At 37.9% G+C, this 15,798-nt stretch overlaps 1 protein-coding gene across 2 annotated transcripts in view; it reads right to left on the bottom strand.

Moving 5' to 3' along the window:
- Positions 1–1,704: 1,704 nt before the first annotated feature.
- The window catches only part of RSPO3 (R-spondin 3), an 88,070-nt gene continuing 73,976 nt past the window's right edge, over positions 1,705–15,798 (bottom strand). The window contains exon 5 of one of the 2 annotated variants that reach the window (XM_070222744.1): positions 1,705–2,063. In XM_070222744.1, coding sequence (XP_070078845.1) covers positions 1,987–2,063 — 77 coding nt within the window. In that variant the 3' untranslated portion in view covers positions 1,705–1,986. Of the gene's footprint in view, positions 2,064–12,310; positions 12,505–15,798 lie in introns of those variants that run through there. The other variant, NM_001109682.1, reaches the window with a different exon arrangement.

Below are 15,798 nucleotides of genomic sequence, written 5' to 3'. Positions count from 1 at the left end.
TGTCTCCCACATATCAAAACCAACAGAGAAAACAAGCAACCCCACTCTTGCCTGTGGTCCGTTCTCTGAATAGTGACATTGCTCTCCTCAGACACACCAAGCCACTCGGCTCACCCACTTCCTCCTGCTGCTCACCACGTTTTGTGGCTACTACCTCCAAATGACCTCTGACATCTCTCCCCTCCTCTTCTTCGCCTTTCTCTCTGTGTTCATTATAGCTCTATTTATTTTGGGTGTGAGTAATATAATTTTATAACCCAGACTTAAAACTGCTGCTCATCTGAGTCTTCTTTTCTTCATTCTTTAAAAAATCCCATCCTTTTATTGCCACCAAAGTCACTTTTGTAAGGCAAATAAAATCATGTCACTGCCTTTCTTAAAACCCTTAACAGATTCATCACTGTTTTCAAGATATAAAGTCCAAAGTCTTCCATATGGCACATAAGGCCATTTGTCATCTGTTCCCTGCCCACGCACCTCCTGAATCTCTTGCCAGAGAACACGAAAGCTCCTCGGAGTTCCCCAAACAGCATATGCTCTTTTATGCCAGACTCTTCTCGTGGATGGTGAGCCATAACTCCTCTGTTTCACTGGCAAAGAACTACTCACATTTGAGGAATTGGCTCAGGTTAGAGGCCACTCACCCTCTCCTGACTCTGCTCCCAAGATGGAGTTAGAGGTTCCTTCCTCTTGGCCCCCACACATCAAGCACATACTTAGGTTGAACACATTAATAGCATTTGGGTATCTTATGTGTTTCTTCCACTAACACTCAAAGATAAGGATTTTGTCTTGTGGATTTGTATCAGCAGCCTGTTGTCTGGCAAACAGCAGGTACACCGTAAATATTCATGGATTAAACTGAATATTATAGCTAGATTAATTATTGAGATGTTATATGTGTGTGCACACATCTATGTATTTGTACATGCGTGTGTATATATGTACGTGTATATGTATATAGGTATATGTAAATAAAAACTTCTGTTTTAGAGTGCTTTGGAAATTCTGAATATTTTAAATAAAGCACATATAAAATCTGATGATGACAGCAAAAATTCACGGAGCACCCACCATGTGCCTGGCACGCCGTATACTTTGTTTCCCTTAATCCTCACAACAGCTCTATATAGTCTATAATAACATATTCCTTCTACATAAGAGGATACTGAGAACCCAAGAACTTAAATGATCTTTCCAAGATTGCACAGCTCAGCAGTGGTGGAGGGGTTTAAAGGCAAGTCCTTCCATCTCCAACGCCTGTGCTGTTTTTACTAACTCTCACTCCATAAGACAACCCAAGACTTATTTCCCAGCGTTCTCCAATGATTCAGTCTAGCTATTCATCTTGGCTGTTTCTTCTGAAGTGCATTTGCATTGTTTGGTGATGCAGTTGAATGCGGTCTACTCGATGGGAGAGAAATAGAAGCCAGGAGTCACTGAAGAAGGCTGTCACGGGGACCGAGGGAGGGTTTGTGCATAAAGGCTAGCACTGTGCCCCCCAGGTTTGTACTTCCTATCCCTTCCTTTCTGCTGAGTTATACGGAATATTTGTTTTTGGCTGAATATGTTTTATTTTGTCACATTTAAAAGGAGCTTGCAGAATGAAAAGAAAATGTTGTTTTTGAAACTTGCAATATGAATGAATTTTTGTTTTGTTTCCTGAATTTTTGTTTCTTGAAAGAGAGGAAATGGTTAATCATCGAAGCTGATTCTTTTAAATTTATTACAACTTGTAGTCTGGGTAAATTTGACCTACCTCCGACGTTTTCAATATCTGATGAAAGAAAGACTAGAATTTAGAACATCCTTTGTGCAGCTCGACTAGAAATGGCATTTTGGTTAATCAGAAAAAGAAAGAAAGAAAAGATGTAAGGAAATGACTGTTATTTTCAAAAGAGAACCTTTTTTTAAAAGGAAAACTCAGTTCTCCATTTTGCTCATATACTGTAGGCTACATGTGAGAAATACAATAAATATGTGTCATCAGGAGAAGACTGTTAGCGGACGAGATGATCTCTCACGCCGCATCCCAGCAGTTTTCCTCCGCCAGACAGTCCTCCCTGTGGAAAGAGAAATAAGTACACTTTTAAAAAACACATATATGAGATTAAATATCCTTACAATATAATACCTGTAATTAACAGATTTGCTTCATTTTTTTTTAATCAAGATTTATGAACTAGGAACAAAAAATAAGTGAGAGTATATAAGTTTGGAACAATTTATCTGCTTATTATTATTATTTACTATAAATTAGGCATAAATATTTTTTAGGAAGTATTACAATTTACTCACAAATTACATAAGTTTCTAATGCTTTCGTTCCTTTGGCATTGGACGTGCAATGCTTACTATGTCACCTATAAACATTTTATCAGAGCATTGCATTAAAACAAGCAGAGTGACTCCTGGGCAAATAGCTACATAATAATTCTTAAATATACTAAGAGAGACTCAAGCGTTCCACCTAATTATTTTATGCAGAAAGAGAGCCTGACCATTGTTCTCTATAAATATTAATGGAATGAGATCACTACACACAAGTTGGATGCATATAAGAAGCACACGAAACTGAGTCTTTTTGCTTGTGACTGCAGTGATTAGCAACAATGAAATGTAATAATTACTATAATATTCCCTTACAATGGAAGTGGTGCATTTTCCTAGTATATTACATTGGAGATTTTAGTTTCCCATGGCAAAAAGAGGGTAGCTTTCTTGTCTACCAGTACTAAGAATAATTACAACTAAATAGGAACCATTTTCATATCTAAATGAACTGGCTTAGCAACCGAATGCTTATTTTCCTAGTTTTAAATAATAGAAAACAAGAGAATTAAAATATCCCTAAGAAGATTAGCCTAATTTGTGGAAAGATGTTGTGTGCAGACAGTATTACATTCTTTGGGACTTTAAAGTAAAATCAGTACATCTTTGGTTTGTATTTGGTCAATAATGGAAAGCATTTCCTCAATTTAAAAAATAAAAGCCGCACTTTATTAACAGAACTGAGAAAAGTTAGCCTTCTCTCTCCCCCCAGCCCATCCAAAGCTCTGCCTCCAGATGTTATGTCGTGTTTATTTTGCAATGTTTATTATGACAGCCCAAGCCATTTATGTTTTAAAGATACATTGGTCAGTTTATTTATAGGGAGACAGCTTCTTGAAGTGAGGACAATTTACTTTGGGTGTGGGTTGAAGCTACACGGCACCAGAAAGAACGGGTGTGGCTGGTTTTCTCCACTGTGTCTCTAGTATGCCTTTCATTTCCTTTCATTATGAGGACTCTGTTCTTTTCTTTTCTTTTTCCTTTACTCCTGTAAGGTTTTACATGATTGACCCTGTGAGAAAGACTCGAGCTCCTGGCGTGTTACCGTGCACAGGCAATGAGAGAAACCCAAGGCAGGATGGGTGAGTGGGCCTTGGTACATTTGCTTACAAATCTGGCTCCTGTCAACAGCGAAACTGGAGATTTTCCCAAGGCACCAGGATAGAGAGCAGTTTGTTGTGTTTTCATAGAATCACTGGTGCTTCTCAAACCAGGCTCAGTACTGGCCAGTGGGCAGGGGGCGGTGGGGTCGGAGGTGGTGTGTTTGTGCAGTGGCGCTCCATCAAGATTTGGAGGCCCCAGGGACTGCAAGATTCTGTTATCCCTTTCCTTTATGTGTTGCAAAATACAACAATATTAAACGGTAAAACCAGCATCAGAAAGTTCAACCAAGTTCTCATTTTTCCCATTGTGATGACCTCAATGCCACTTTGGTAAAATTAAGTAGTGTTGTTTTCTAAAATTGTTTTTCCTTACCTCTGCTTTGCCGAGTTCCCCAGAAGGTGCTTGGTCTTTCTATTGGGAAATGCAGCGCTGAGTCTGTGGGAGTGCAAACTGGGGACGTTGCAAAATAGAAGCCGGAAATGTGATCTCCCGGGAAGGCTGGGGACGCGCTGGGACATTTTGGATGAGGGCTGCTGTGGTGTGTTTAGGGACATAACGCAGCGCTTTGCAGTAAGAATGAGGCTTCATCTTGCAAATTAGAATATGCTATAGGGGATTCCATTTTTAATTATTTTCCTCCAGTTTAGCATTATTCTTCTCTCCACGCTTTAAGAAGTGATTTGGGAAGGAATTTGTTTTCTGAAGCATTCTCAATTCATTTTTAACTTACTGCTTGAGTTTTGTATCGTGTTTCAAGCGACACAAGAAAAAGCAGGACAATATGCTACCATTTCTTGGAGGATCTAGAATAACCTTCCGCGCGGCTGCTTCTCCTATTGAAATGCTACTCGAAGGTACACTGCATTTTTTTCAAGCTTTTGAAACGCTGCTTGGGTAGCAGATCAAGACCATAGTTTTGCTAGCTGGTTCGAAGTTCAGTCATGATTTTTTTTACGGATAAAGAGGTTTTCCTTCAAACTGATAATTAAATTACTTTATCTGTGCAAAGTTAGGCTCCTGTATTTTCACATTTCCTGGGGGTTTTTTTTGGTATCAAAACTTATAAAGTTGTATAACTATAAAAGCAATAATATGTTTTGTTAGCATTTTTACAGACTGGAAAACGTTAATACTTACTATGGATGCCAGGATTGGTAGAGCAATTATTACATTATAACACGAAGCTTTTAACCTCTACCTAGCAAGTTGATCGAAAATTTTCGGAGAGTATTTACATAGCCTATATATGTGAAAATGCTAAGTCTAGTTGGGTAGGTGTATTGGCCCTTCAAAGCACTGTTGCTAATTAGCTGTACAATAAGGATGGCAGAATCTATAGTCTGATTATTTATTTAAATGATACCTCAGTAATGGATGGTGCTATGGTCTGAATGTGTACTCCCCCAAGTTCATATGCTGAAATCCTAGTGCCCAATGTGATGGTGTTAGGAGGTGGGACCACCGGGAGGTGCTTAGGTCATGAGGGTGAAGCCCTTCTGATTGGGATTAGTGCCCTTATAAAAGAGGCTCCAGAGAGCTCCCTAGCTCATTCCACCGTGTGAGAACACAGCAAGAAGGTGCCATCTTTGAACCAGTAAGTGGGCCCTCACAAGACACCCAATGCCAGTGCCTTGATCTTGGACTTCAAGCCTCCACAAGTGTTGTCTATAAGCTAGCCAGTCTCTGGTATTTTGTTATAGCAGCCCAAATGCACTAAGACAGATAGGAAGTATTTCTACCGACTGGTTTTAGGTTCATTTCCCAAAGTGACTGTATTAAACCTGAAACAAGTGATGCTTTTCTATGGTAATTTCTCTTTAAGTTTCTTAATTTTTGATTATTCTTTGTCAGTTTGGGCTTAGTTTATTTATTATCTAATTGACTGGTTGTTTTGGGGAGTGGAAAGAGTAGAGGCAAGGAAACCGATACTGGCTCTAAATTTCAAATTGCTTAGGCATGTAGGAATGTCTGTGACCAATCTATTCTGATGATTGTGAGAAGGATAATTTTCCTAATAAATTTGGAAAATCTGGAGACCTGGAATAGCACATGCTTATGATCTCTTCCTTTCTATAAATATCATTTTGGATTTGATCGGATCATATGCAAACAAATTAAGCTCTATTCTCTTGACCCTTGCACATGTTGCATATTAAGCTATGCTTTAAATATTCCACAGTCAACAAGCGGAAATATTGGTTTACCACAATAATTCATTCTTCCCCCCTCCCACCCTAAAAACTCCAACATTTGAAAGGACGCTAGGATAGCAATCAAGAAAGCTAGAATTCATCTGCATGAAAATGAGTCACTTTCCTAAACTGACTCTGCTTGTCTATGTGTTTTTGGAATCATAAATTATTCTCACCGCTGGTTTGGATAAAACTAAAATCTATTTTCCTGTAGCATTCAGTGTGTTCCTAAAGTAAGTCATAATAATTTTTTGCTATGGGAAAAAGATCAGTAGGAGCAAACTTAGTGATAAATAGGACCTGCTTCTAAATAGTTAGCACATGAGGAAAATCCCTTGGATGTTAAAAACCAAGCATTTTTACTTTTGTTTTGCTAGTTTCCTTTGGTTTTGTTTTATGAAACTGCCGCTTTAAGAAGCATAAATAATATTCTTTCCTTAGTTTTATATTAAAAGTAGAGGAACTTACTAAATTGTTTCTTCTCCAACTTATTCTTGGTTAATTTTTAGATCATTAGGTAGTTTTTTTCCTTCTCAAATTAGCCAACCAAAAAATATCAACGAGCAAAGTACGGGAACAAAGCAGGCAAAGAGGCCAAAGGCCAGGACACTTGACACCGCCACCGTGGGGAGCCCAGGGTGCCAAGGCTAGGAGCATGGCTTTTTTTTCTTTAAATTTTTTGCATAATATTCTTGGGGAGAGGCAGTACATGGTTGTCACTGAGTAGCTACAAGGATGAAAGTAAAGGCCTCCATTCTTTTGGGAATCACACATTTTCTTTTTTGTCCCAAATTTTGAGACTGTCATGGCCAGATGGTTGACTGAGCTGTGTGGCCTACCTCTTGGGAGGTTGAGACCAACCAAAGGTGTGCATGGTCTGAGAAGAGAGAGCTCACACATCATAGCATCCACTGACTCAAAAATGTCTCTGGCATAGATTCAAGATTTAGTGGTAGCTTATGTTATTGTGTTTGGGCACCACAAAATGCACAAAGTGAAGAGGTGCCTGCTGCCCCACTTTTGAAGTAGCTCCATGCCAGTAGCTACAGAAAAATTATGTCAGAAGGAAAGGCTGCATGCTGCATTTTCAAATATATGGTCACCTCAGGAATTAGTACTTTTATTAACTCCTTCTTGAGAAGGATGTGGATAATTTCCTCTAAGAGTCAAGTCTCTGGTGAGGTCAACAGTGTGAGGAATGGAGAAAAGATGGCACTCTGTTGCTACAGTTAGTGTTGGCTAGCAACAATAGCAGCTTATGTATTTATGATCCTTTACAATTTCAAAGCACTTATAAATGTATTGTATTATTTCCGGTTTTATTATAAAGTAGATGCCTCTGTAAAATTTTTACTGAGCTGATAATTCATTGAAAAAATCTACTTCTTACTTCAAATCTGTTTGAGATGGATATTTGATAGAGATAACTAAAATAGCAACTGATATTAACAGCACAAAAGTTAGTACATCAGTTAAACCTCAATTAACCAGAAAACTTTGATAACTATAGTTATTATTCAGCTTCTTTTAAAAACTTTTCTATGCATTTGCTAATTCTATATTTTTAAAAGTAAAACTTAATCTTCAGTAGATAATTCAATATCTTGGATTGTCTCAACATCATTTCATTGCACACAACTGTGGATATAGAAGCGTAGGGTATTTTTCAGACTGTTGGTATATCAGATCATTTTATGATCATGTAATTCTGTCTTCTGAAATTATCCTGTTGCCAATTTTCCAGCTAATAGAATATTCCTACTGGTTGAGGTTCTCTTATGACTGTATTATAATGAATATGAATAAAAGTGGTTACTATTTTTTTCCTGCCTTCCTTCTTTCTTCCTTCCTTCCCTCCATTCCTTCATCCCTTCCTTCATTTTTTTTTTTTTTTACCTGTTTGTATGAGGACATGTTGCTCTCTGAATTACTTTAGTGAAAGATGGGCAAGGAAGGGTGTGTTACAATTAAAATATTGATATTGAATGTCTGAAGTAGCCGGGCGAAAGTGCGGCATATCCAAAGAAAGTTATTTTGGTAGTTCCCACAGTAAAGAAGATCTACTAATGTTTCTTCCTATGTCATTGCAATTTGGAACAAGGAATCAGGGAAAAGATGACAGTGTTGGTAAATATCCTGCTTACACTGGAAGACAACTGAACTGAAAGTCAGTCCATATCATAAAGGGCTATAGCAATCCAGGACTTTCCCAAGGAGCCATACCTACTGTTCCCCCTTTGTGTCTGAACTTTGGTCTTTTTATGATGCCACGTAATTCTCATTTTTCCTTTTCCTTTCCTTTTTCTGCTTAACACGCTTGCCTTCTCCCATTCACTGCCCCACCAGCCAGCCCACAGGCCCTCTGGAACTCACACACAGACATACAGATGCACAGACAGATACACAGACACACCCAGTCACACACACACACTCATACACACAGTCACATTTGAGTTCCGATTCAGAGTCTTATCCTGGGTTGAGGCTTCTTTGATATGACTTCTCAGGCTTCTTCATGAAGGACTAGTTCAGATCACAGGAGAATACTTCTATTATGTGTGTCATGGACATTCTTGGAACAATAACAAGTATGATTTTAAAGGATAAGATGTCAGGGAAGGAGCATAGGCTTTGGAGTCAGCCAGAGCAGGGAGTGATTTCCAGGCTCACTGGTTGCTGGTTGTGTGACTTTAGGTACTTCTGTGTGCTTCGGTTTCCTCATTTGTAAAACAAGGATATCAACAACTCTCTCAGAGGGCTTTTGGGAAAATTAAATAATATACTTAGTCAAAGGGTAAGTGGCTAGCATAAAGGAGGTACAGACAATTTTTTTTTGTTTTCTCTTTTCTAATAAATCTAGAAATATAATAAAATGATAACACACCTACTAGTGAGATGAAGTGTTATTGCTTGAAATGGGAAAAGTCTCAATTGATCCGACCTCCAGCTTTATTTAATCTTATTTTTTCAGTGGAGGATGGATTTATATTGGCTTTCAGACAAACTCTCTTTGTGTTACAAGAAGTAACACCCTGTTTGTAATAAATCAGCCTTAAAAGAGGCCTTTTCCTGTGAATTTGCCCAGGAATAGTTGCAGTTGTATTGAAAAGAGTCTAGTCAGTTCCTCTGCTATTAAAATATATCCATGAGAAAGATGGAGTGTCTTTGTTTATGCCTATTTATAAAAATGCATACTTTAAAGAATAAATAATTTCTTAATTTTAAGAGGATCCAAGACAAAACTGGTAGCATTCACATTTTAGTTACTGTTAGTCATTTCATTTCTGTGATTCTCACATATATACTTATTCCTTGAAATTATCACGTGTACACTCATATGGATATCATCACATTTTATTAATCAAGGAAAACTGATTTGTATGTGTGACTTGTGGAATTAGTCCTGAGTTTTTACTGATATTTATTTCGATAAAGTCTAGTTATTATTTGGGGTGATGAACTTTTTAATTCTCTTAAAAACCTTGAAAGATAGGTGTTGCCACTTTCATTTTGCGGATGAGGAATGGAGGCTCTGAGACACCACACAATTTGCCCAAGTAACACAAGTTATGACCACTTAAGGGACAGAACTGGGGGCTAAGCCAGGCTGTCCAACTTTAGCCATGGTGCACTTCCTACTTTCTTTGCTGTCTCCCTTTGTGGGGATCAGCCTCTATTCCTGGCATTAGCCCTACTTATATATTCCTTTCTTCCTTCTCAATGTTAGTCATTTCAATATTTTACTAATCACCAATGTGAACAACTTTTAATTCAATAACATCAGAGCAGTGTAGTTCAATCTGTATCCTCTAAGAGCCTACGCATTTCCACTTTGGGGAAAGCAAGGTTGGGGGACACAGGATACTGTCACTAATGAGGACTCGTTAGAGGCATCACCCTGAACCAACAGAGGATCCAGTGCTCCCCTGCCTGGGGCTACAATGGCCATCTCCATCCCTCTCCTTCCATGTTGCACAGAAGAAAAGGGGGCCCAGAGCAGTTACATGATTTGCCAATGGTTGATCATGAACAGCCGGGACTGGAACCTAACAGCCTAACAGAGACCTCCCCTCAGTTATAAAGTGGAATTTGGAGATCAGAGCAGGGGTGTGGAACAGACATAGACAGATCTGTGTTGCTGCATGCTCAATTCTCTTTGTGTCAAGAATTTACCGGTCATCTGTTACCATCAACAGTTTACCAGATCATGGCGACAGAATCAAAGCAGAAAGTTAGTGCCTCCTGTGGGTGACTATTGCAGGAACTTTCCCAGAAGTCGATCACGAGTTTTCTCTCAAAGTTAAGTAAGCTGCTGGTTTGAAGATCATAATGATTCCATGTGCCTAAAGATCTATTACAGGTGGATTGAGGATTATAGTTAAATTGATGTTATCTTTGTCTTCATTTACACACAATGAATGAATATTCATGTTAGCTTTAATTTCTTTTTCCTTTGCAATAATTCTACTTTTATTTAAGTGCTACATCAAAGGTTTAGGTCATCTGCCATAGTCTGGAGGACCACAGGGTAAAAGCCTTGAGTCAAAACACGTGGGAAGAGTCATTTGCCACAATTGTGTCCTGGTTTATTTAACCATTTTCCAGCACTGCATATGCAGGCATAGACCTTCCCAGTAATTGCTTGTTGAAAGAATGAAGACTGATAAATATAGAAAGACACACAAAATAATTTGGCCACTTATGCTTGACTAGATAAGACTGAGGACAAAGATGGTATTTGAAACCATCCAAAAGTTCTAGAACATGGGAATATATTTCCAACTGACAGTTCCGTAGAGAAAGGTTTGTTTCTCCTTGGTAACATAAGTTGTAGTTGAAGATAGAATTATTTTATACATTGGGAACAGATCTAGTTAGTTGAAATACTTATCTCATGTGGACGAGGAAAGAAAACACCAGAGTAAGAAATAGGAATACATCATTCAAAAATTTTATATCTTAGAAGAGAAAAAGAGAAGTGGAAAATGAATTAAGCCAAGCAGTTCACATGAACAGTACAGTTGGTGGAGAAAGAGTGACCACAGATAGGCAGCCAGAAGCCAAATTCCACTGCAAATTCTTCAAAAAGCAGGGGTCTTTAGAGGGCTAGGAAGCATGGTGGACGGAGCAGCTGTGCATTCTTCCATTACAAGCGGAAGGTTAAGGTGGGTCATAAGATTCTGTGCTGCACACTCAAAGATGCCTCCACCTGCCCTGGGCTGGCTGTGTCCTCCGTGAAACATTGGTAAGGCCTTCAGCTAGGGTGACTTCAGTCCCCCAAAGACATCCACAGACTGACAAAATATGGAGAGGAAAAGGCCAATGTTCCAGATGCAGGAGGAACCCACATACAAGAAAAGACGCTAACTTCTAAGCAATGAAGGGGGAGCAATGAAATCATTCAGGGCGGACCATATGTCTATAACTAGAATTTTGTTGATTAAAATAAGAAAAAAGTTGAATAAATAGTTCCTAATACCCTATAAGTAAATCTCCATCGGCTCAGAAAAAGGTGAATTTGAAAAGCAAACACTGAGAAAATGTAATATGTTCTGAATTACATAGCATACAGAATCCTCTTTCCTAATTCATGAGTCTCTAAGAGTAACAATTTTCCAATGAAACAAACAACAAAACAAAATGAACAAAACTTTAAAAACTATCAACAAATATATTTATTGTGGTGGCTTTCCCCCTACTAGATACACCTTGTTAGAAAGTAGTACCCCTTTTAGTTCCAGGTGGACCATTAAGCAGGTAATAAAATTGTTTTTCCCTCGTTGAGAGAGAAAGAAAACACATGACTTTGCAAACGTGTTACATCCTCTTTGCTCTAGTTTTTGTTTTCTATGAAATCAGAAATTTCTTCTGATAAGTATGATTTTCTTTCTGGAAGTAAGTTACAGGTACATGTGTACAGCTTATATAACCCGAGGGGTAGCAGAGGCTGAACCACACAGTGATGACATAGATTGGAGACCTGTGCCAGGTAATCAGAACCCTTCACAGTTTTGTAACGCACAAAAGTCAGCTCCAATTCTATGGTTTCTTCCACATTTTCCCTTTCTCCAATCCCATACAGTATATTGAACTCTGCTGTGCACTCTCATGCTTCTTGCAGAAGGACAGGATGAGGGCAATCGAACCAATCTTAAAACAGTTGTTTCTGTGCTGATAATTCCTATGACTCCAAATGCCAGGCCCTAACATCTGAGCACTCGCTACACCTCCTGGACAAAACAAGACTATCTTTTTGAAAGCTATTTCTCTCCCCTGATCTCTTATCTGTTTTGAAGGGACACTGCATCTTTGAATTTGCAGAACTATCTTTTGCTTCTTAGAACAATAGCTTGAAAAATATTTCTATAGGGAAAAGATGTTGCTTCTCCAGATGTCATCATTAAGTTGTTACATCATATAGCCTATTGATAATTATGTACAAAATTTCTTGTCTCTTAACAATGCACGTAAGGTAACTATTCGAAAGCGTCCCTTCTTTGAACTTTTGGTTCTTTGTTGTTAGCTATGCTTGTATGAAGAATATAGCAACTATTCGGAATGTTGTTTAGACTGAGCAGTAACTGACACGTTGTCCATTTGTGGTCCTAGCGGCTAGAGCACCTGTCCTGGGCATCTGGTTGAGATAGCAGCATCACGAGTCTACAGCAATCGCGGGGGACCCTCTAGTGTACAGTGCTGACTGATACCGATTTCTGTGGTTTATCTTGGAGCTTTCTCTTCTTCTGCTGCTGTTTGTCTTTGTTTTCTCGCTGTTCTGGGGTTTCTCTGCTGGGTTCCAGACCTTTGTTATCAGGTATTGCGTCCTTACTCTCTTCTTTATTAAGTTTTTTTCTTTTCCTCTCCCTTCCTTTTTTTCCTGAAATGAAAGGATATGCCTTTAAAAAAATACATTTAATTATGTTCTATTTGGTTATTCTAAGTTTTTAAAAACGAGTTAAATTTCTCTTAAGTTGCATACTATATGCATAAATACCAAATATCTCCTACTTCCATCACTCACTCAGCTACTCTTTATTAACTGTATACGATATTTCAAGGAATGTAAACATGAAATGCATACAAAATATAATGAAGCAATTAATATATGGTAGTTTCATTCTGTTCACATTGGAGAAGCGCTGAGAATTGTAGAGGAAGAGAGTAATTTGATCAAAGTGCATGAGCCTGGCACCACAATGGATGAATTTTTAAAACTTATTTCTGAATAGTGAATTATATTATCATGTAAACATTTTACATATACGATCTACAGTGTAAAATAATTTCTGAGAGCATGATTTTAGTAACATCCATTAATACATATATCCCAATGAGAAATTGCTGACTTAGATCAATGTCGTAGTAAATGAAATCTAGGAACCAACTATTCCTTATGTGGGACAAATGCTGATACTGCATATCCCCACATACCAAATCATGTAAAATTTGAAATTAGCCTCTGTCTACAAAAAGTCACTTTGGACAAAGGTATTTTGGAGAAATTATTTGCACGACAGAAGCAAAATATTTTCATGTCCTGAAATAGGCTGCAAATGTTGAATTCAGTGGTTTGGCTTTCCTTTTCTTGAGCTCTGGTTACAGAAACCTAGGGAGCAATATTATTAATATTGCATATGTACACTCAGCCAAAACAATCTCCTTGGGTTAATGACTTTTATGCCACAACTAGCTTTGTCTGAGACTATGTTTACAAAACCTTCCAGTTACTTTATGAAAACTTGCCTTGTGGGCTCAACATAACACACCTCCAAATTCTGGACTTTCATAGGACAGTTAACAAAAATGAGAATTCAGACCACCATAAAACAAATATCAGTGAAATTGTTTTAGATATGTAAAGGTGAACAACAAAACATTAGAATCAGCTATTATGCCTAGGTCGGAACGAGTTGTACACTGATTCACCAGTTCCATTATTCTTTTCCCTTAAAAGAATATTGCTAGATTGATAAGATTTCTACAGAAAGGATCCACGTTGGGTTCTTTTTTCCACACTGCCTTAAATTCCTACACATTTGAAATGGTAACTTGAACTTGGTAACTAAACAAGATAAAATTGAAGAGTAAATTTACCTTCCTGAATATATAGCATAATTTAATTTTCGTAAAGCTGCACAAACTGAAAGAGAGAAATGTTGATTTTCATGGTATGTGCTTGGTTTTCAGAAGGGCATGGCTGCAAAAGTTATATTACATAATATTTCCATTTTGAGAATAATTTCGGAGGTGTTCAAGTTCAATTCTAAAAAAAATCGTCAGTGAAAACCATTCCAAAGTTCCCCAAAAATTACCTACCCCAAACAAAATGTTATTTTTATGGAAATCATCCAAAAGTTCAGCGTTTCATATTGTTCTCTTGATGACGGTCCAACATCTTACTGCTGTGATCCCAACTTTAATGTTTTGGATATATGAGAACTATATTGTTTCTTTCTTGGTCACAGATTGATTTACATGTTTTTTAGTCACATGTGACAACATACTCAACTTACACTGCATTTCTGCTTATTAGCAAACTGATATGATTATTTCTTAAGACAGGCAGAAACATTTTTGGAAGTAGCTCGAAACTCAGTCTTATAGTTTTATTATCCATGGAATAGCTATTTAGTCTGGGCAGTGAGTGAAAGGGGAGGCTCGAGTAAAGTAACGGTAAACTGGCACATTGTACATTGTTCTTGCCCAACGAAGGGCTATTACACAATGGGAAAATGGGATTATTATTTTTTACAGGCCATGTGTTAGTGGTTGGAAACACTATCCTTTTGCATAACTGATATATTTTCCTCTTGTCCAAGAAATAAAATAGAAATGCAAAAGAGTGGCCATAGTCCATTAAAAATCACGTGCAATTTGGGAAATTTTGTAAGGTTTTCATTAAAGGCAACTTCTTTTTCTATTCTGGTGACTTTTCCTTGATGTGGTCAATAGCTATTTTTATACTTTTTAAAAATAATTTTGTGATAACTAAGCATTCCAGTTATCACAATCTTATATACATATTTGTGTTTTGTTGTTCTCCGATTATATGTGTGCACATGCACGTCTGCCACAATTGGGTTGTAGAACGTTCCAATGATTAAAATAATGTTCATCTTCCCTTAATGTTGCAGCTATGAGGGTGGTGTCTGGATAGAAACCATCAAAGAGAAGTTGCTATTAGTAATCAAGTACAATCCGAGCCCTTGCAGGGAAGCACTACGGTATAATGTCTAAAAACACCGCCTTTAGAGTCAGAAAACACGGTGTTCAAATTCTAGATCTGCCACCAACTAGTTGTGTGACTTTTGACAAGTTGTTGAAATCCCTCAGGATTAACTGTCATATTTAAATGTGGATAATCATTACTACTTGCTAAACTTTGTAAGGATTACACATGATGCTTGTAAAGCACTTACCATGGTGTGTGGCACACATTAATCATGAGAGAAATGAAAGCTAATGTTATTAACTCATTACACCAACACGAATTAAGCCTCTACTCGATGGCAAAAAAGCTAAAACTTGAGGATACAAGTGAGATATGGAGACAGGCACAATAATTAGTTACAAGCTAATGCTAAAATAGAGGCATGCACACAATCCTATTGGGAACACAGCGCTGAAAGCATTGAACTCTCCCAATGGAGATTGAAAAAGACTCCCCAGATGAGGTGATGTTCGTGCTGAGCCTTAAAGAATGAGGGAGAGTTTGCCAGGCTGATGAGGGAAGAAGGACATGTGGGGCAGTGAACAATATGTCGATGGCATGAAGGCATACAAGGACGTGGTGAATCTGGGGGACTGAAAGTAGACTTCCTTGTTTTGATCAGAGTCTATATATAGGATATTACCCAGAGGAGCTGGAATGATATACAGGACTCGATTGCCATGTTGGGAATTTGTCCTGAGGATCAGTGGTACTGAAAACTGGAGAAGGGCAAGTATCAGAATCTGAGAGCAGGGCAGAGTTCAGATGTTTCTGTGACTCGTTTAGAAAATGCCAATAGGATTTTGAAATGTGAAATACCTATTTCAGAAATACTTGTGTAAGTAATAAGAATCCATAGAAGGAGTAATAAGAATCCACAGGCAGTGACTGGTACTTATTTTTGAACCCTAACTTTTAAAAGAGTAGCTAAAATCTCTGTGCAGACCATATAGGTACTTA

The sequence above is a fragment of the Equus caballus genome, chromosome 10, assembly GCF_041296265.1.
Source record: "Equus caballus isolate H_3958 breed thoroughbred chromosome 10, TB-T2T, whole genome shotgun sequence".
Lineage (NCBI taxonomy): Eukaryota > Metazoa > Chordata > Mammalia > Perissodactyla > Equidae > Equus > Equus caballus.
This window is presented reverse-complemented; position numbering and strand designations above follow the sequence as displayed.